The sequence below is a fragment of the Antedon bifida genome, chromosome 1 (assembly GCF_963402885.1).
Source record: "Antedon bifida chromosome 1, ecAntBifi1.1, whole genome shotgun sequence".
Taxonomy (NCBI): domain Eukaryota; kingdom Metazoa; phylum Echinodermata; class Crinoidea; order Comatulida; family Antedonidae; genus Antedon; species Antedon bifida.
Genome location: NC_136226.1, coordinates 9,956,816 through 9,978,926, shown reverse-complemented (window position 1 = coordinate 9,978,926; position 22,111 = coordinate 9,956,816). Strand labels below are relative to the sequence as shown.

At 31.6% G+C, this 22,111-nt stretch overlaps 3 protein-coding genes across 5 annotated transcripts in view; all 3 read right to left on the bottom strand.

Moving 5' to 3' along the window:
- Nucleotides 1-5,767, bottom strand: part of LOC144841183 (uncharacterized) — a 28,427-nt gene extending 22,660 nt beyond the window's left edge. For all 3 annotated transcript variants that reach the window (XM_078697409.1, XM_078697429.1, XM_078697420.1), the window contains exons 1-3: nucleotides 5,556-5,767; nucleotides 3,003-3,104; nucleotides 155-551 (exon numbers count right to left, since the gene is read on the bottom strand). In XM_078697409.1, the coding sequence (XP_078553535.1) occupies nucleotides 155-551; nucleotides 3,003-3,104; nucleotides 5,556-5,594 (538 nt within the window). In that variant the 5' untranslated portion in view covers nucleotides 5,595-5,767. The remainder of the gene's footprint in view (nucleotides 1-154; nucleotides 552-3,002; nucleotides 3,105-5,555) is intronic.
- A 429-nt stretch (nucleotides 5,768-6,196) lies between these two features.
- On the bottom strand, nucleotides 6,197-10,284 carry LOC144841541 (uncharacterized). The gene is made up of 8 exons (XM_078697929.1): nucleotides 10,107-10,284; nucleotides 9,484-9,584; nucleotides 9,237-9,323; nucleotides 8,675-9,142; nucleotides 8,329-8,445; nucleotides 7,960-8,080; nucleotides 7,271-7,461; nucleotides 6,197-6,835 (listed from the first exon to the last, which is right to left on the bottom strand). Exons 1-8 carry the CDS (start codon nucleotides 10,217-10,219, stop codon nucleotides 6,660-6,662), a joined length of 1,374 nt encoding a protein of 457 aa, XP_078554055.1. The 5' UTR covers nucleotides 10,220-10,284; the 3' UTR covers nucleotides 6,197-6,659.
- Nucleotides 10,285-10,564: 280 nt separating this feature from the next.
- Nucleotides 10,565-22,111, bottom strand: part of LOC144841513 (glucose-6-phosphate exchanger SLC37A2-like) — a 30,390-nt gene continuing 18,843 nt past the window's right edge. The window contains exons 11-15 of the mRNA XM_078697875.1: nucleotides 13,476-13,524; nucleotides 12,990-13,063; nucleotides 12,408-12,581; nucleotides 12,171-12,268; nucleotides 10,565-11,822 (exon numbers count right to left, since the gene is read on the bottom strand). Of these exons, the coding sequence (XP_078554001.1) occupies nucleotides 11,792-11,822; nucleotides 12,171-12,268; nucleotides 12,408-12,581; nucleotides 12,990-13,063; nucleotides 13,476-13,524 (426 nt within the window). The 3' untranslated portion in view covers nucleotides 10,565-11,791. The remainder of the gene's footprint in view (nucleotides 11,823-12,170; nucleotides 12,269-12,407; nucleotides 12,582-12,989; nucleotides 13,064-13,475; nucleotides 13,525-22,111) is intronic.

Here is a 22,111-nt window from a genome sequence, read left to right as displayed (position 1 = left end):
TTATGTTTTTGTTTAAATTTATTCTGGTTTATTAAAAAAAGACATGGCAGTACAAAACTGAATTGCATCCAATAACAAAAGAAAAATATATACAACCATAAAAATAGAAAAAAAAACAAAAGATTTTCAGATATCAAAACATGGAAACCACTACCTATTAATAACTTTGCAATGGTTTCATCAACATTTTGCGATACCCAATCTCTGTCTTCTCCTAACATATGCTCTGCAACCAGCGTTGAACAGGAACCTACAGGTTCAATAACTCCATCAGGTGCATCATCACCAGTGAAATTATGATGGTCCACAACTTCTACAACAGCACCCTCAAGGTCACTGTCGTTGCCGGGTAGAGTGTTGTGATCCACAAGGTGGAGGTGCAGTCGCTCATTCTGGTGCAGTTCGCCTAAGTCTATCTGATCACGGTAAGTTAAATGGCTCAAATTGATGCCGTTTTTCTCGAGGTAGTACACCGCTTCAGTTCGTAGAGCAAGATCTTGTTGGTTGATATTCAGACATGGAATGCAGGGTGTTAATGGATTATCTTCTTTCTACAAAAAAAGATATCAGCATGGTAAAGACATTATATTACAGTAATACAACTACTCTATTCTACTATAAAATACTGAAGTAGCTCACTATCATCAGTATTACTATTAGTTCACATGTTTTCAAAAACATTATACCACAATTGACTTGGTATGGAAGTATTAAGTACCAGTGACACACTTGACATTCAAGTTTCAGATGACATTAAAGTAACTGTATAACATAACCCCTTGTAATATCACACTTTAAAACACTGTAAAACATAAGCCGGTTTACAATACATTGAATACAGTACTTTATACTGCAGGCCTTGTCTTTTGAAAATTATAGGTGTGCTACAAATTGCACTCCTCAATACATTCAGGGGTGCTGTAGGTGTGCTGTTTGTATTATGGTGTGTAGAAGTTTACCAAATTTAAGCATGTTGTAAACCGTACTCCTCAAGGGCAGTTTAGGAGTGTGTTAGGTGAGTGATCGTACTCGCTCGCCTTAAAAGACAAGGCCTGATACTGTATATGCCAATTAAATTAATGTTTCCCCATGTTTTACCAATTTACAATACACTACAGTAGGTCAAGTCGACTATATATATATTATATGCCAACCATTGTTTATGATATAATATTTTTGGTCAATAAATGTTTCTTGTTTCTTGAAGTGTACCAGTATAAAAAAACCTATAAAATGTCTTGTACACTAATAGCCAAGATAGTATATCATGTGTGTGCAAATCTTTTGAAACTCTAAATCCATTTTCTTGCATTATACTGTACACTGTTTTCAAGTAATTATTTCTGTGAATATGTATTGTTTGTTTTATAAAAAAAAATTTCAATTTCAAAAGGTGTTAAAACTGATTGCATTGAATTTGAAATTTCTCACAACATAAGCCATTCAAACAGTGAATTAAGTTCCAGAAACATATCATTTGAGCCTATTATAAATAATTCCAACCCACACACTATATTTCCAGGGATTAAGCTACAGTATAAAAAAGGATGTAAACATAATATTTGGTAGAATCATGGAGAAATAAGTTCTCCATGGTAGAATACAATACTGAACAAAAACAAATACTGATAAACTGAATAAATAATTTTTAAAAAATCTAAATTTGTTTTATTTGGCCTTGTACAAGTCATTTATAAGCTCCATTATTTATAAACCCCATAGTTGCAAGCTCCACAGTTTCAAGCCTCATTTAATATCAGTAGTTTCAAGCTCCATAGTTGCAAACTACACAGTTTACAAGACCATAATGGTTGCAAGCCCTATTTGCAAGCACCACAGTTACTGTACAATCTCAATAGTTGCAAGCGCCACAGCTACAAGTTCCCCTATAGTTGCAAGAACCACAGTTACTTTACAAGCACTACACAGTAGTTGCAAGCGTCACAGTTACAAGCCTCATTCATAGTTTGCAAGTTGCAAATCCCAAGCTATCAAACTGTTCTTTGATACTGTTGTGCCAAAGTTTGATAGGATTGATTGATATTTTTCTAAATCTAATACTATATGGATGAATGAGAATATTCATATCCGATAGGATTGATTAAAAAAAGTAAATGTAAGTGATTATTACTATTTACTAAATTGTGGTAAAAAAATAATAAATAAAATGAAAGAGCATGTATTTTAAAAGTTCCTTATAACTACTGTACTTTGCATCACAATTATAGTTCAATATGACCATTATTACAGTGTGAAGCAAGTGGTTGTATTCCCTTTAATTAAAGCTCATTACAATGCTAGTTATTGATTAGGATTGACTCAAGACTTTAATAATCAATCATCATTGTGTTATGTATTCTGAATATTATTGTAGTGCTACTCAAGCGTATCTGTTTGCATCATACTACAAAAATTAATTTTGAAGGATCTAGATGCAAAAAAAAATACTGTATATTATTTCAAAATGTTTCATACTCATACAGTATTCAGTGAACATCTCTATTCACAAGACATCCCTATTCATGGGAACTTCCCTATTCAGCATATCTCTATTAATGGGAACCCTTTCTCTTAAAATATACAGTATGAATGATGGTATATGTTTGTTTTTAAACTACATCTAACCCATATTCAGGGGACATCCCTTTCAAGAGGGCATCCTTAATATTCAGGGGACATCTATAATGAACACTCCCTATAAAATGGACACTTTTCCATGAAAAACAATGTGTATCATCAGGAAAAAATGTGTTGGGTCCTGAATTTGTCCTCTAAATAAGCGTTCTACTGTTAGTTATTCATATTAATTCTATCTGATCCAATATTTTTGTAAAGTGTGAGAATTTTCTGACATAAAATTGATTTATCATCATATAGTGTTATTATGCTTTCTTCCCTGTGGAATAAATTGTCTCTTGAAATTATTACATAAAAATACAATTAATAATATTCTTGACAATTAACATACAAAAATTATAATTCAAATTGTAAAATGTCCTTACCTGTGATAGATAAAAAGCATAAACTATCGAACTAACTGCCGAGTCCAAATCACATGACTCATTTCCAAGAACTACGTTGATTTTGCTAAATGATGCTAATTCCTAAGAAAGATAAATACCAGCAAATATCAATCTCATGATTGAAAATGGTAATCATTAAATGAATCTTTAAAAAGACTATCTTATGTGATGATGATTTACAGTATGTGATGTGAATAAGAGATCATGTCAAAATTATTCTAACTGTAGTTACTGTAGTAAGTTAAATACATTTTTTACTGCAATAACGTACAGGTATGATTTTTAGCTTGTTTCAATGTTTATACTGTAGGCAGTCACTGCAAAAAATAGTGTGTATATGAATATCCATAAAAAGGCAACTAAATACAAATAATAGAAATTAGCTGCATTAGAATAATTTTGGCATAGTATCTAAACAGTCTACATCATTCAATATACATAGTTATTCTTTTTACTGAAGAAATTAATAAAGCAGACCTTTTATATAATGTCCAACTGGGGAGCAATCTTTTAAAAAACATAAATGCTGCTATTAAAATGAGAATGACTAAAAACATTATAGAGAGTTCACTATTGTATGTCATCGCTTTTTATTATCTGTGTCCTCTTTACATTATCTCTGCTTTATCTTTACAAGGTACAGTACACACCACCTACATTAGTGCAATATCACCATAATGTTGTACTGTATTAGTTTGTGGTATTGTTGGGGTTTGGTGTGTCACCAACCACAGAATGTATACAGTATTTGTATGTTTAATTCAAATAATAAAACTGAAAGAAACAGTTATTTTCCAAGGATTACAGCAGGACCCATAACTTTGCTGTGAACCACACTGATAATATAGGACTTTGGACACCAAGCATTATCAACTCTAATGAGTAAAATATCAGTATCAGTAGGCTTACAGTATGCCTAGTTTGAACTTTAACATCTACAGTAGCTTAGGCAAATAATAAACACAACGCTAGTCTGTAAATTACTATTAACAGTAAAGCCTTTTGTAAATTTATAGCCTGCATTCAGGTATATTTTGTTATTTTTTTATATTAAATGGCATTCTGTTTTTGCCATTTTTATGATAAAATTTGTCATCCAACTTAAAAATAAAAGAATAAAGAGTGCCAGTAATATTAATATATTTTTGTACAATATTCAAATACTATATTATCTACAACTAATAGAAATAATGTGTTAACATCTCTTTTATTTGTACCCTTACTTTGTTTAACTTTTTAAATTATCACATACTGTACAACTGTAGGCCTTTTTGCAGTTTGTTATGCATAATTTGAATGTGTCATGTCATTATGTAATTGTCAATCTTTAATCTTGACCAATTAACGAAAACAGTGTATAATATAATTTGAAATGAAACACAGAGGATACACTCAATCAAATACTCCATGAATCACACTGTACAGTAACTGTACAATTAACTGTTATTACCTAAACTAGAACACTTCAGTCTATAGTATAGTCAATTAGTACTGTAAATAAAGTTTTTTTTACAAAACTGGCAGTTACACAAAAATGTCCTTGGGGAATGAATGGGAATTTCAGTACGGGTGCTGTGTAGTAGGTGCTTAAAAAAGCAAGGATTTTTAATTCCAAGGAATTTTAATTCTTTGACAACAATGTATGATTGCCAATACAAATACATAGCTTGATCAGTTAGTCTAATTGTTAATACATTGGTTGCAAAGAAAAAACAGTTTTTACTGTAATAATACAATTTTTTAATTAATTTGAATATATGCCTAAAACATTCAAAACATATTATCAAATAATTTATAGTTTAACTACATAATTATTAAATAGTACATTCAAAACATTGTACTTTATGCAGATATTACAGTATCCTGATTTTGCAAAACTATAAGTATAGATTTGGTTTATTGACATTACAAATTTCAAAGAAAGAAAAGAAAGAAATATTGAACTCTCAAAATCTGTAAATAAAAGTATTGATACTAAATAAACATGAAACTAACATTTTGTACTTATTTGGCTTTTAAGCAAGAAGCATGCATGGAATGTAATTGTAAGTGTAACTCAATAAATATTGAACAACTTAAAATAATACAGTACATCGAAAAAAAATATATTAAAAAAAATCAAATGAAAAATATTTAACAATAAATAATGATTAATAAATAATGATTAATCATCGTTAGTCTATCACTCACTATCCATTAAATATCTGGGTGGGTCTTTTAGGTTTAGTTACGATGTTTAACAAGCCCTACCTAGCTTACTTAAACTTAGCTAGCTTGATATTTCTTGTAATTGTATTCTTCTACTGCATACAGTAGTAATTTAAAATAAATAAATAAATGTATTTTAGAACAATTTGACATTTAAAACAACACATTTATCCAAGTTGGAAAGGTGGGGGCAAATCGACTTTATAATGGGTCCAGTCGTCTACGTGACCAACCACACAGAACAAGAGAGATAATCTTTTGTTTACACACATATGACTGACAATCAATGTGAGGTAAACATGTGCCTAGCATATTTTTACGTACCGACAGTTCCTTTTTTGTTTTAGAAAGAAACGCTTCCATGTCGCCCGATTTAAACAGTAAGGTTCATCAATGATTTGGTGTTATGTAATCCTTAGAAGAATTAACTGAAACAAGATAAATTGGACATCAGATAAGTTTTAAAACGAAAGAACTTAGAACTCCTCCCACAACTTCCGCTCTCTAGGCTCCTAGGCTCTGCCTCTTAATTTTTAATAAATCGCATCGCGAGAGAACTACAGCAGTATTAAATTTCAGAAACCAACGTGATGTTGTGGTGGCGCTATTTAGTATGGAACGCCGCGGCGTATGACTTCATCTCACTTTTTATGGCAGCTACATATTATATTGACTTTACTTTACTTGAAATTCGTAGTATTATTTATCGGAAATCGTTTATAAACCAAGTTAAAAAATGTTTATTTGATGAATATATAGAATAATGTACGTTTTATGTCTTTCTTTTTAATTCCACCTGTATTTTTTGTAATTTATATTTGTAAAGGGGGTTAAACTCGATTAGAGAAATCTATTTTCTAACCTCCTATTGCTATGCTGTAATTTGTTTCTTTTTTTTTTTAAATATATATATATATATATATTTCTTTTTTGGCAATGAAAGTTAAGAAGTAAATTATAGAAATAATACACACATCAAACATATTTAATTGTAAATTGACATTTATCTTACACTTTTTAAATGTACATATTATATAAAAAATAAATTACTGTAATGACCAACCCAGGTGAGCAACAATCAAAAGAAAACCTCCAGCCACTTTTCATGGAGATTTAAAATTTTAAATCATTTGATTCACTTCTTGCACTCTTCCGATCAGGAGATCATTGTTCATATCTTAGAGGTATAAAATTGTTGTGAACTATAGCAATAGCTATATTTTCATATTCTTTTCCATTAATCATAATTTCACATGATGTGACTAGTAACATGTTGAATAGGATTTCAGTCTGTTTAGAAGACAGGAACATTTTCAACTGACTTTGAAACTGATAGTTGCTTTTTGATTGCAAAGATGACCTTTTCACCAATTTCAGAGAGAAACTGGGAAACACAAACAAAAGTTGTTACAAGCATTTGTTGAAATGTTACATATCTTCAACATTCCATTTATATTTCACTTCTTCCATGGCTTTTTTACTAGATAATCTTTCAAAATGTTTCTTTTCAAATCCATTAGATCTGTCCACTCCATCCCATCTGTATCCCGGAGGAATGTTGAACCTATTTGGGGGTGGTGCTCGTCCTTTATACTTTGGTTTTTCTGAAATAAACAGTTAAGAAAATTATACATACAGAAATATACATAAAACAGTATGGACATTTCACAGCTCAAACAATAACTTAACTCTTGTAGTTATATAGTAATCTTGTCTGCTTTAGCAGTCCCTGACCAATTCATCTCTGTATATTTTATATTATGGATTGTTGGTCAAATAAATAAATGAAAAAAATAAAATTAATAATAACTTTCCCAAAGGGTAAAATTGCATTCTATTTACCTTCAAGCCATCTTTTAATTTACAGAAGTACAAATTGACTGATTGAACAGTAAAACATGTTATTAAGCTCAGCCCTTCATTTCACAATTTTTAGACCCTGGCCTACACACCCCCCCCCCCCCCTCTATTTTAAAATCCTTGATCTGCCACAGACAAGCGAAATTTAAAGTCTACTGACAGGGCATTGCAAACCTTACCTGGTACATTATTTTTTGCATTTGTCCTTGCTGATTTTTTCTTTATAAACGCTAGCATGGGATCACCTTCCCGCTCTTGGTTTTTAAGCATCCCTTCTAGGTCTCTATCTCCTTCATACCTAGCAAAGGGTTTTGCCATTTCCTTCATGTGATCCACTATAGTCTCCTGGTGTTTCTTTGTTTGAACAACTCTTCAAAATAAAAACAGATGTTTATTATCTTTCTTTTATACGTTGCTTGGATGTCACGATTCTACAGATACAACTTTTATTTGTCCAAAAAGATATGTAAATATCATAACTCACTTCTTCATAATACAGAATATAATCCTTTTTCTCAAGATATAAGCTTTTAATTAGAAATAAATGTATTTGGAATTTAATTTTAAATGTTAATAGTGAATATGCCACAAAAGAGAACATTGAATGATCATGTTCACTATAAATAATTGCCATTATAACACCTAAATAAATTCCTGTTATTTGATTGGACGATTGTGGGTCACATGGCATGTAATAGTATGCACTATTGAACAGTCGTTTATGCCATTATTTGTACCATTACTCATAAACATTCATTATTTGTACCATTACACTCATAAACATTCATTATTTGTACCAGTACACTCATAAACATTCATTATTTGTATATTATGGAATCGTGCAGCTATTCATGAGTACACAACTTACCCTCTACCCCATTCCTTAAATTGTTTAGAGTCTTCCTCTTCCTTCTTTAATTCTTCTGCATGTTTTAATTTTTCCTTATGCAAGTCTCTTTTCTTTCCACTTTTATCACGATATACAGTACCTTAAAAAACGTTAGATTTATAAAAGTATGCCAAAACCATAGAGGGTGCTATATAATAAACATAGGTGCTGTATTGAATTATATTATATATGAAAAATATTGGGCATCAAAATGGTAAATTTATGCACAGACGTTCTATCCAGTAGTCTTAGCTTCGAGCTAATGCATTTTAAAATAGGAAATTTCTTAATTCTCCTAATTTCACATTTTTTACAAAATGGGTACATATGGGTATATAATATTCTTACCAGCATTCTTTCCAGACGTTTCATGATCAAGTCTATCAAGTGCCTCCTTATCAGACTGCCGTTTTCGTTGATTTTCCATCCGCATTGACGATGCGTCTTGAAGACCTGCTGATTTACCTTTGAAAATGCAATTTACTTTTGTTTATAATTATAGGTTATAGTGGCAGATTTTATTCTGTATAAACCTTTTTAGATTGAAACACAGAAAAAAGATAGCGAAAGATTTTCAGTAAAATAACAATTTTCCAGCATAGAGGGCACACAAACATTTTTTACCTAAACCTGCATCAAAATTAATTAGAAACCAAAAAAGTAAATTACTAAAGACATTTGCCTGTATACTAACCAGATAATGTTTTTTTAAGCTTACGACCTTCATCTTTGTCGTCAATTTTGTCATCAAGGAAATGTTTTCTTCTTCTCGGTGGTGATTGATCAGACCCACTATCTTGCTGTCGTTTTTTCTTTCTTCTAGGCGATTGATCAGAGTCCCTACTTTTTCTCCAACTTTGCTTTTTTCTGGGTGGTGATTGGTCGGAATCACTATCATGCTTCATATTTTTCTTTCTAGGTGGTGATTGGTCGGAATCACTATCATGCTTCATATTTTTCTTTCTAGGTGGTGATTGGTCCGAATCACTATCATGCCTCACATTTTTCTTTCTTGGTGGTGATTGATCAGAATCACTATCATGCCTCATATTTTTCTTTCCCGGTGGTGATTGATCAGAATCACTATCATGCCTCATATTTTTGTAAGACTTTTTATCAAGCATTATTTTTTCTTCTTCCTCACTGTTAATCTGATTTTCTCCTGAAAATACACAAGATATACGCTTGAAGAATGGGTGTTAAAAATTGTGTTGCTTATCAAACTGTATTTTTTTAAATTGTGTAACATTTCTTACCTTCATCATCATTAATTATACGCCATTTTTTCCCTGTTCTGTATTTTTCAAGTTCAATTTCTTCTAATGGTCGTTCATCAACTACTTCTGCAAAGAAATAACAGTAATATATTCAAATAATTACATAATTAGAATTAAAATAAACATCACTTACAAACTATGTGTTCTGACAATATTTTAAATGTTAATTCAAGCTAGAAGAGGGGCTTAAATCAGGCTATTTTTTATTGAGTAATAACTGTTTTACCTGCAACTTGAGGAGCTTCATCAACGAAGAGAACGTCATCTTTATCTTCAGAATTTGGATTCAATTGCGATAAATCCACGTCATCATCAAATATTCTTGTCCTGTCAAAACAAAAAATAAAGAATACAGTTAGGCCTAGGTGTGATAAGGCTATGTATGCACATACGTAATTCCGAACCAACTAACCACATAATATAGGCCTAATGATAATCGTTTATTCGTGCAATTAAATACTACATTTACTATGTAAAGTTACTATACTAGGAAAGAAAACAGTTAGCACATGGCATGATAATATGGAGAAAAAGAAAAGCAGCAGGTGAATGGAATGTTTTTAAATTGGCTAAATAAATGCGAAAGTGCAGTACCACCATACATATTATATTGTACAGTATGCCGATATGGGGACTAGGCTAGATAGATGACGATCGGCAGCGTGAATGAGACATGTATGGTTGACCCTAGGCCTTTCGAATGAGGCATTGATGTCATACAGACAGGCGGACGCAAGCCTCGTCGCCGCCGTGAAACGGTAATGAAAACTAGGCATAACTAAGGTCTAGCCTAATACAATAGTAGGCTTAGTAAAAGTCAAATATAAATATAGTTGTGACTCATAATACCTTGGTTTTATAACTGAATGTTTCTTTTTTTTCTTGTGCTTCTTTTTTTCTTCTGTGTATCCCGATAAATATCGTTTTAAATAGTCTTCTTTACTTTGTTTTGTCGTTTCCATTATGTTATTTCTGCATGCTGTACTCTTAACTGTTCGCTCGAGTCGCTCTCTTTTTTTCGCTCGAAAGAAAAGTGCCCTCTATTTTTTAGTCAAATATGAGTGAAGATAAACTTGAATTTTTATTGTTTTAAAAACATACTTTTTTTATTTTTAAATATATTTGTATAAGTAATGTTACAACCTGTAACCCATATTCAAAATCTAATGCTATTCCCATACAATGTGATTGAATAACGTCAATGAATTCAAATTTAAAACTATATTTTACCAATCTGGCAATCTTCTTATAAATCTCTCCTCTATAATTTATATATAGGAAGTAATTTATATACTGTGGTACAGTACTACAATAAAAAAAAACCTTTTATTGAATACTATCAAATACACTGCCAGACAACTATATTAATTGTGTGTGTAAATGACTTTATGATCTTACTTACAATCATCTACTAATTATACTACAGTCAGCCTTTATATTGTTAATAAATTGCAATAAACATTTGTTTAAACTTTCATCCTCTCGTAACTTTAGTTACTATTGACCTTCGATACAATGTAATATATTCTAGTGGTCAGGATGTATGAATATTTGAATAATTTCATGGATATTATTGCAAAATAACTCCTTAAACACTCGCCAAAAAATTTACATTATATACAATATACTCAATTCGATGGTGTTTTAAACAGCAAAATCACACATTTAAGTACTGTACTCTGTACCAATATACACCTCTTAAACTGGTTCCAGCAGTATTGAGGTAAAATCTAGTGTAATTTACATTATATACAAGATACTCAATTTGATGTTTATGGTGTTTTAAACTGCAAAATTACACAATTTAGGCGCTGTACTCTGTACAAATATACACCTCTTAAACTGGTTCCAGCCGTAATCAGGTAAAATCATGTGTAGAAAATAAAATATACATGTGCTGATAATACTGTATTGTATAACAATTTATATATATATACAAAACTCAATAATTTATACAGTATAGAATATGAATTAAATACATTAAAAGCATGTTTGTTTTAATATTATAGTATACAAAACACAATGGTAAAATCTTGTCTGCTAAAAATGTTTCCATTGTATATACACGGGGTAATAACATTTTTCAACACTTTGTTTACAGTATTTAGTATTAAATGTTTACAATTGTTAAAATATTTTGCACATACAACATAGGGTATAACATTTAAAAATTGATTAAACATCCCAAAACATATGAATTCATTGCATATGATTTCTTCACATATAAATTCTCCACATATGAATTCTCCATATATGAATCACTACAAAAATATAACCCAATAAAAATTTAGTATATTCAAACCCTTGATTATTTTAAAACAATTTGTTAAAACAAGCATTATGTATCAAATGGAATATTGTCAGAGGATTTACGAAAAACAAAACCGATAAAATATAATGAGCGTAAAGTACAAATTTGTATACCAAACAATTAAAAACAGCTTGTGTCATTAGTAATTGCTTCGGTAAACACATTTCAATTTGGTGGAATGTCAAACAGGAAGCTACTTATAATAGTAGTTAAACTTTTACAGTCATTCATCATCAGAATTTTGAAGAAGTGGTCTGAAAAACAAAATACAATTTTTGTTAGTTAATTTTATTTTATTTTAATAAATGTATATTTTTATCTGTCAACAATTTCAAGCTTTAATATGTTTGTATGTATGTATTTGTTTTATTATAAAATGATCAGTTCAATCACTCGATTGCAATACAATAAGTATGAATTCTCCACATATGAATTCTCCACATATGAATTCTTCACATATGAATTCTCCACATATGAATTCTCCACATATGAATTCTTCACATATGAATTCTTCACATACAAATTCTTCACATACGAATTCATCACATACAAATTCTTCACAAAACTAAATGAAAAAAATACTTACTGCAAATTTAACTTACTTTGATCCATTTTCAGTATCACCATTCAAACTCTTGTACTTTGCTCTGTACCTCAGACGTAGTTTAATAATATCATTAAAAACTTGACGTAAAATCAACTGAAAATAACCAAAGTATATAACAAAATTATTATATAATATTTCTGCATCTACAATTATATAAAAAATTCTCAACCTGAGAAATAAAATATTTATTACAGAAAAACTGTTTGTGGAAAAAATAACATAAAACATTTACCAATGCCGCAAGAATATCTGCCACTATTAACATAGTAAAAACATTGCTCCAACTGTTGCCTAAAAGTCCAGCTAAGAGAGGGCCTATGGCAGCTCCTATTGACCCAGTACCATCTATTATTGCTGTGACTGTGGAAAGAGCTTTAGCATTGCCTTTAAGTGATTCATGTGTACCCTACGGAAATAAAGCATACAGCTTATCAAGTAAAATGATGATAAAGCTCAAGCTGAGGGGTTTTTATGATTCGAAGGGTTCAAGTTGCATCTGTCAACAAGCTAGCTATTATTACACTTCATGTCAGATATCAGACGAATTTCATTCAGTTGATAACAATTATTATATATAAATCCAAAGGCAAATTACTGAAAAATGACACTTCTGTGGGTATTAGTGGCTGGATCTCAATAGAGATACAAAATAATATAAGAAAAAAGCTAAAACAAAACGATAAATTAAAACAGCCCGAAAAATGAGTAGAGTTTTCACTCTCACTGAAGTGCAATTGAGAGTACAAGATAAATATACAGTATATATATTAATTAAGGAAAATAATGATTATAGATTTAGAATGATAAAACTTACAAGATCAGCTGATACTGCAGTCGTTATCAATGCATAAGGACCATTCACAAAAAATCCTGTTACTATTAATAATGCTGAAATTTAAGAAGAAAACAAATTTTGCAATTGACTAATGTTCGTTAGTTATGTTACTAGCACAAAAGAACATTTGTTGATTTATTGAGTTGAGGGCGTGTAGCGCAGTGTGTTGGACTACTGATCTTGAGACCGAGGTTCGAATCCAACTCTCGCCGCATTGCTTTTATCTGTAGGCAAGATACTTTACTTACGTTTGCCTTTCTCCACCCAGGTGTATAAATGGGTACCCGGTTAGATCAAGACACAACTTTGCGCTGATTACTAGCTGCATTATGGAAGCATGTTTCCATACGTGTTTGATCCAAAAAAATGACTGGGGTAATAATGTTCAGCGCATTGAGAGCTTGCTTATATGCGCTATATAAGAATGAACTATTATTATTATTTATGTTTTATAACCATGCATACCTATTCTAAGAAACGAACTGGAGTTGCCAAACAGGTGGTATAAAAACATCTGAAATTAAACATAATAATGAAATTAAAATATTCCATAGAATGAACCAGCTAAAAACAAAGAAACTAAAGACAAAAACAATAATTTATTTATTATTGGCTATGTTTATAGGTTTATAAATGATCAAGTTGTATTATTAGGTGATCATTTAGAATAAAATGATCACCTATTGTTATTGTATAAAATCTTTATTATTATTTTTTTTATTTTTAGGTGATCATTTAGAATAAAATGATCACCTATTGTTATTGTATAAAATCTTTATTATTTTTTTCTTTCTTTTTATTGTTTCTGTACACTATTTTGTGTAACAATTATCTCAAAAAGTTTAATGTCAATGATTACAAAAATTTCAGAATATCTTTCAAATAATATAACTTAATCCTAATAAGCTTTCCAGCGTGGTCACTCATCCGTGACGACATTTATACGCCATTTTGCGAAATCACACTATCAATCATATCTCCATAATTCATTATCACATATTAATGAAATTCACTACACGTAAACTTCAGATCAAGGGTAAAAATATTAGCAAATAAAAACGCACGCGCACGTAGGTTCATGCGCGTGATATCGCGCGTTAAAAATTTAAAACGCTCAAAATTAAGTTTTGATCAATTTAGAGCATGAATTAGGCCATTTGCGTGTTTAAAAAAATTACTGCGCAAAAATGCGTTTTTGCGCGCGCGATACTTAAAAAGCGTAAAAAATATGAATTTTTTTTACAAATCTCATTCTACTCACCATCCTTAGTACATTCACCAAATTTGAGTCAGTTCCGACTTAAAATAACGCTATACGAGCACGTTAAAAATGACAAAATGCACACATTAATTTTACAAAAGTTCTGAAAATGGTGAAAAATAGGTCTTTTTTAAAATGAAAATAATTCTTCAGAATGCAAGATGACCCCCGATTTTTTTAACTTATTCTGGAAGCCATTGAGTTGTAGATATGAATTCATGTACACATTTTACGTACAAAATGTTTTGACGTCATCAAATGGCCACTTGAATTTAAAAATTAGGATTTGTTATCTTTTTGTGTAGATTATGACATTCAACAGAGCGCATCTTGGTTATGTGTGCTCGAATTTCGCACAACTTTCAGTATGTGCTTGCTTAATTAATATTCTTTATCATGAGTTGACACTATCTTCATTTTAATGACGTCATCACGCGTAAAAACTTGAATAACGTAGGCCGTGTAATTTCACCTTCGCAGTAAATTTGAATATCTTACAGCTCTTCAGAATTGAAGGGTACCGTGATGATTATAATTTATTATGAAAGCTGACGAAATGTAGATATTAATTCAAATAAAAATTAAGCCTATCGGATGTTGTGACGTTAACATATGGCCAGTTGAAGTGAAAAAGTAGTTTTTTCATATTTTTCGTCAAAGTTATACACAATTCAAAGAGCGCGCACAGCGCTTCTACGTGCCAAATTTTTTTCCAAATCTTATATTTTTTTGCTCAATTAATTATCTTTCGAAATTGTCATCTTAAAGTTTAGTTTGATAACGTCATCATGCCAAAAAATTAGAACATGTGTGTCCCGTAATTTCACCTATGCTACACTGTATATAGATATACAGTATATACTGTACATATTGTATATGGCATATAGGCACAACTCAGCACTATAAGCATATAATAGGATGGCATACATCAACATTTTCCGATCGTATGTTAACGTACGTGCATGTTTAAAAAAAATTAATTTCAGTAAAATGATAAAAATGATCACCTATAATTCGTCAAAGTGACGAATTAAATTCTAGTTTTTTGGTTTTCCGCAACGAAGTTGCAGGAAAACCTCTTGTGATTGTACGAAATCATCATCATCATCATCAACTTTTTATTAGGTGATCATTTAGAATAAAATGATCACCTATTGTTATTGTATCAAATCTTTATTGGTTTTCCGCAACGAAGTTGCAGGAAAACCTCTTGTGATTGTACGAAATCATCATCATCATCATCTTTTTAGTTATCCGCACTATGGCGGATAACTCCTTGTAACTGTCCTGTTTCATCATCTTTTTTTTTTTTTTTTTTTTTTTTTTCTGTATTATTCTTCTTTCTTTCTGTCATTTTTGTGCAGAGCGTATCTCTAAAACGTGTAAAGTTAACATTTTATAACTTTGTCAACATATGGGCAATCACGTGAAGTTGTGCTTTCCTATAATTGAATGACGTCAGAGTTGCGCAACATGACTTACGCGCGTTTTTATGAATTTCGCGTATTTAACATAGATCGAAAACCATATAACAATTTAAATTGAAACTTAGCAAAAGTCTAATTTATATCGTGCGCTAACTTTTTGTGCCCTAAAAATGGCATGTTTTACACGAAGTTACGCGCGCATGCGCGTTTAAAATTTTGCAATGCGAAAAATCAATTTCTAATCAACTTTATACGCGTTTCATGTCATTTTGAGCATGTCAAAAATTCCCACATGTGCGCAAATTTTTACGCGCGTGGTGCACACGTAGCGTTAAAAACGTCATTTTTTCGAGTGATTTATGTTTTTCCAGCCTTTTCTAGTAATTTTACCAACTTTTAAATAATTTCGACTTCAAATTACGTCATACGAGCACGTAGAATATGATAATTTGCGCGCTTTTTTGATGAAAATCTTCAAAAATTCGTCAAAATTAAGCCTTTTTTTAAACAATCGTAGTTTCTAAACTAAACGGTAAAAATTATTTTTATTACAAATTCTGGAAGTTGATGAGTTGTAGATATCAGATCATGCATTAATATGGCTAACCGGACATTGTGACGTCATCGTATGGCCACGCGAATATGAAATTTAGGATTTTTGTATCGTTCGTCATAACTCCTCACATTTAATAGAGGGCATCTCCACTTATCCGTTTTCCATTTTCACCCCGATTTTGATATTGTCTAGGTCAATCAACTATCTTTAGCATGAGTTGAAAATATTTTAATTTTTATGACGTCATCATGCCTAAAAATTTAAATTACGTGTGGCATTAATTTCATCTTTACAGTAAATTTCAATCTGTTATAGCTCGTAAGAATAAAATGTGATAATCACGATTAAAACGTTTTCTTGAAGCTATTGGATTGTAGATACAAAATCATGTGAAAATTTTGCCAATCGGATGTGGTGATGTCATCATATGGCCAGTTAAATAAAAAAAGTCGTATTTTCATATTTTACGTCATAGTTCATTACATTTAAAAGAGCGCGCATTAATATTTCACCTATTCAAATTTCTTCTACACGTTAATATGTTGTTGCTGAGATAATTTCCTTCCAAAATTGCTACCTTCGCGTTTCATTTTAAAACCATCAACATGTTAAAAATTGCAATAAATAGCGGGTCCCGTAATTTCCCCTATTCTACACTGTATGTGATATGTATACAGATTACACTGTGTATACTATATATGAATCAAAATAATAGAATTCAGCAATAACAACATATCATAGTCTTCAGTTCAGGTCATAATGCCATAATCTTTTTCCGTGTGCAATATTCCAACGTATGGCGTGCATGTGGCGTTTGTCGTGCGGATAACTAACTCGTCAAAGTGACGAGTTTCATGTCTAGTTTTTCATCTTCTTTCTTTCTGTATGATTTTTGTGTAACGCTTTTCTCTAAAACTTGCAAACATAACATTTTTTTAACTATGTTGACATTTTGACATTTATGTAACGTCGTCAAGCGAAGCTTTTCATGATGCTTACAATTGCGCAACGTGACGTACGCGCGATTTAACGATTTTCTCGTATTTAACATAGCTCGACAACCAAATAACATTTCAACTTGAAACTTTGCAAAAGTTTAATTTATATTATGCGCTAACTTTCTGTGGAAAAAAAATTGCGTGTTTTACACAAAGTTACGCGCGCACGCGCATTTAAAATTTCAAAATGCGCAAAATTAATTTATAATCAACTTTCTACGCGTTTCATGTCGTTTTAAGCATGTCAACAATTCCCACGCGTGCGCACATTTTACGTGTGCGGTGCGCACGTAGCATTGAAAACGTATTTTTTTCGCGTGATTTATGTTTTTCCAGCCTTTTCTAGTAATTTTACCAAATTTTAAACAATTTCGACTTAAAGATACGTCATACGAGCACGTCGAATTGGACAATTTGCGCGCGTTTTTTATGAAAAGGTTAACAAATTCGTTTAAAATATGCCTTTTTTTAAACAGTCGTAATTTCTAAACTAGACGGTCAACTTTTTGTGGATGGCATATTCTGGAAGTAGATGAGTTGTAGATATCGTATCAGGTATTAATATGGCTAACCGGACATTGTGACGTCATCGTATGGCCACGCGAATATAAAATTTAGGATTTTTGTATCTTTCGTCATAGCTTACCACATTGAATAGAGCGCATCTCCACTTATCCGTTTTCCATTTTCACCCCGATTTTGATATTGTCTAGGTCAATCAACTATCTTTCGCAGGAGTTAAAAATATTTTAATTTTTTTGACGTCATCATGCCTAAAAATTTAAATCACGTGTGGCATTAATTTCATCTTTACAGTAAATTTTAATCTGTTATAGCTCGTAAGAATAAAATGTGATAATCACGATTAAAACTTTTTCTGGAAGCTATTGGATTGTAGATACGAAACTATGTAAAAATGTTGCCAATCGGATGTTGTGACGTCATCATATGGCCAGTTAAATAAAAAAGGTCGTATTTTCATCTTTTGCGTCATAATTCATTACATTTAAAAGAGCGCGCATCAATATTTCACGTATTCAAATTTCTTCTACACGCTAATACGTTGTTGCTGAGATAATTTCCTTTCGGAAATGCTACCTTCGCGTTTCATTTTAAAACCGTCAACATGTTAAAAATTGCAATAAATATCGGGTCCCGTAATTTCACCTATTCTACACTGTATGTGATATGGATACAGATTATACTGTGTATACTATATATGAATTTAAATAATAAAATTCAGCAATAACAACATATCATATTCTTCAGTTCAGGTCATAATGCCAACGTGAACACTTCCTTTTGTCCTCAACCTATCCCCTTAATGTTAATGTTGCACCACTTGCGCGGCGGAAAACCAAACTCGTCAAAGTGACGAGTTACATGTCTAGTTGTTATTATTAGTTATCCGCAACGAAGTTGCAGGATAACTCCTTGTGATTGTACGAAATCATCATCATCTTTTTTTTTAGTTATCCGCATTCAGCGGATAACTCCTTGTAACTGTCCTGTTTCATCATCTTTTTTTTTTTTTTTTTTCTGTATTCTTCTTTCTTTCTGTCATTTTTGTGTCACGCGTAACTCAAAAACGTGTAAACATAACATTTTATAACTTTGTCAACATGTGGGCATTCACGTGAAGTTGTGCACCCGCTATTGTGAATGACGTCAGAGTTGCGCAACGTGACTTACGCGCGTTTTTATGAATTTCGCGTATTTAACATAGATCGAAAACCATATAACATTTTAATTTGAAACTTACAAAAAGTTTAAGTTATATCTTGCGCTAACTGACTGTGGGAAAAAAATGGCATGTTTTACACGAAGTTACGCGCGCACGCGCGTTTAAAATTTTCCAATGCGAAAAATCAATTTCTAATCAACTTTCTACGCGTTTTATGTCATTTTAAGCATGTCAAAAATTCCCACGCGCGCGCATATTTTTACGCGTGCGGTGCGCACATAGCGTTGAAAACAATTTTTTTTTCGTGATTTATGTTTTTGCAGCCTTTTCTAGTAATTTTACCAACTTTTAAACAATTTCAACTTAAAATTAACCTCATACGAGCACGTCGAATTGGATAATTTACGTACGTTTTTGATGAAAAAGTTCAAAAATTCCTTACAATTTGTCAAAATTATACCTTTTTTAAAACAGTCGTAGTTTCTAAACTAAACGGTAAAAGTTATTTTTATTACGTATTCTGGAAGATGATGAGTTGTAGATATCGTATCATGCATCAATATTGCTAACAGGACATTGTGACGTCTTCGTATGGCCATGCGAATATAAAATATAGGAATTTTGTATCTTTCGTCATAGAGTATCAAATTTAATAGAGCGCATCTCCACTTATCCGTTTTTCATTTTAACCCAGATTTTGATATTGTCTAGGTCAATCAACTACCTTTCGCATGGGTTAAAAATATTTTAATTTTTTTGACGTCATTATGTCTAAAAATGTAAATAATGTGGGTCACTTATTTTCATCTTTACAGTAACTTTCAATCTGTTATAGCTCATCAGAATAAAAAGCGGTAATCATGATTAAAACGTTTTCTGGAAGCTATTGGATTGTAGATACAAATTCATGTAAACATTTTGCCAATCGGATGTTGTGACGTCATCATATGGCCAGTTGAATAAAAAAAGTTGTATTTTCATATTTTGCGTAATAGTTCATCACATTTAAAAGGGCGCGCATCTATATTTTACGTATTCAAATTTCTTCTACACGGTAATATGTGGTTGCTGAGATAATGTCCTTCCGAAATTGCTATCTTAGTGTTTCATTTTGATACCGTCGCCATGTTAAAAATAAGAATAAACGGGGGGTCCCGTAATTTCACCTATTCTACACTGTATGTAACATGTATACAGATTATACCGTTTGCACTGTATATGCTATATGACACAAAATTGACAGAATCCAGCACTAACAGCATATGATATTCTTCAGTTCAGGTCATAATGCCATAATCTTTTTCCGTGTGCAAAATTCCAACGTATGACGTGCGCGTGGCGTTTGTCGTGCGGATAACTAACTCGTCAAAGTGACGAGTTCAAATCTAGTTGGTTTTCCGCAACGAAGTTGCAGGAAAACCTCTTGTGATTGTACGAAATCATCAACTTTTTATTTATCTTCTTTCTTTCTGTATGATTTTTGTGTATCGCTTTTCTCTGAAACTTGCAAACATAACATTTTGTGAACTATGTTAACATTTTGACATTTATGTAACGTCGTCAAGCGAAGCTTTTCATGATGTTTACAATTGCACAACGTGACGTACGCGCGATTTAACGATTTTCTCGTATTTAACATAGGTCAAAAACCAAATAACATTTTATATTGAAACTTTGCACAAATTTAATTTATATTATGCGCTAACTTTCTGTGGAAAAAAAATTGCGTGTTTTACACAAAGTTACGCGCGCACGCGCATTTAAAATTTCAAAATGCGCAAAATTAATTTATAATCAACTTTCTACGCGTTTCATGTCGTTTTAAGCATGTCAAAAATTCCCACGCGTGCGCACATTTTTACGTGTGCGGTGCGCACGTAGCATTGAAAACGTATTTTTTTCGCGTGATTTATGTTTTTCCAGCCTTTTCTAGTAATTTTACCAAATTTTAAACAATTTCGACATAAAGATACGTCATACGAGCACGTCGAATTGGACAATATGCGCGCGTTTTTTATGAAAAGGTTAAAAAATTCGTTTAAAATATGCCTTTTTTTAAACAGTCGTAATTTCTAAACTAAACGGTCAACTTTTTGTGGATGGCATATTCTGGAAGTACAGTAGATGAGTTGTAGATATCGTATCAGGTATTAATATGGCTAACCGGACATTGTGACGTCATCGTATGGCCACGCGAATATAAAATTTAGGATTTTTGTATCTTTCGTCATAGCTTACCACATTGAATAGAGCGCATCTCCACTTATCCGTTTTCCATTTTCACCCCGATTTTTATATTGTCTAGGTCAATCAACTATCTTTCGCAGGAGTTAAAAATATTTTAATTTTTTTGACGTCATCATGCCTAAAAATTTAAATCACGTGTGGCATTAATTTCATCTTTACAGTAAATTTTAATCTGTTATAGGTCGTAAGAATAAAATGTGATAATCACGATTAAAACTTTTTCTGGAAGCTATTGGATTGTAGATACGAAACTTTGTAAAAATGTTGCCAATCGGATGTTGTGACGTCATCATATGGCCAGTTAAATAAAAAAGGTCGTATTTTCATCTTTTGCGTCATAATTCATTACATTTAAAAGAGCGCGCATCAATATTTCACGTATTCAAATTTCTTCTACACGCTAATACGTTGTTGCTGAGATAATTTCCTTTCGGAAATGCTACCTTCGCGTTTCATTTTAAAACCGTCAACATGTTAAAAATTGCAATAAATATCGGGTCCCGTAATTTCACCTATTCTACACTGTATGTGATATGGATACAGATTATACTGTGTATACTATATATGAATTTAAATAATAAAATTCAGCAATAACAACATATCATATTCTTCAGTTCAGGTCATAATGCCAACGTGAACACTTCCTCTTGTCCTCAACCTATCCCCTTAATGTTAATGTTGCACCACTTGCGCGGCGGAAAACCAAACTCGTCAAAGTGACGAGTTACATGTCTAGTCTTTATCTTCTTTCTTTCTGTAATTTTTGTGTCACGCGTATCTGTAAAACTTGCAAACATAACATTTCGTAACTTTCCCAACATATCTTCATTCATATGAAGTTGTGCAGCGAACCTTTTCAGGATGTTTACAATTGCGCAACGTGACTTACGCGCGATTTAACGATTTTCTCGTATTTAACATAGGTCAA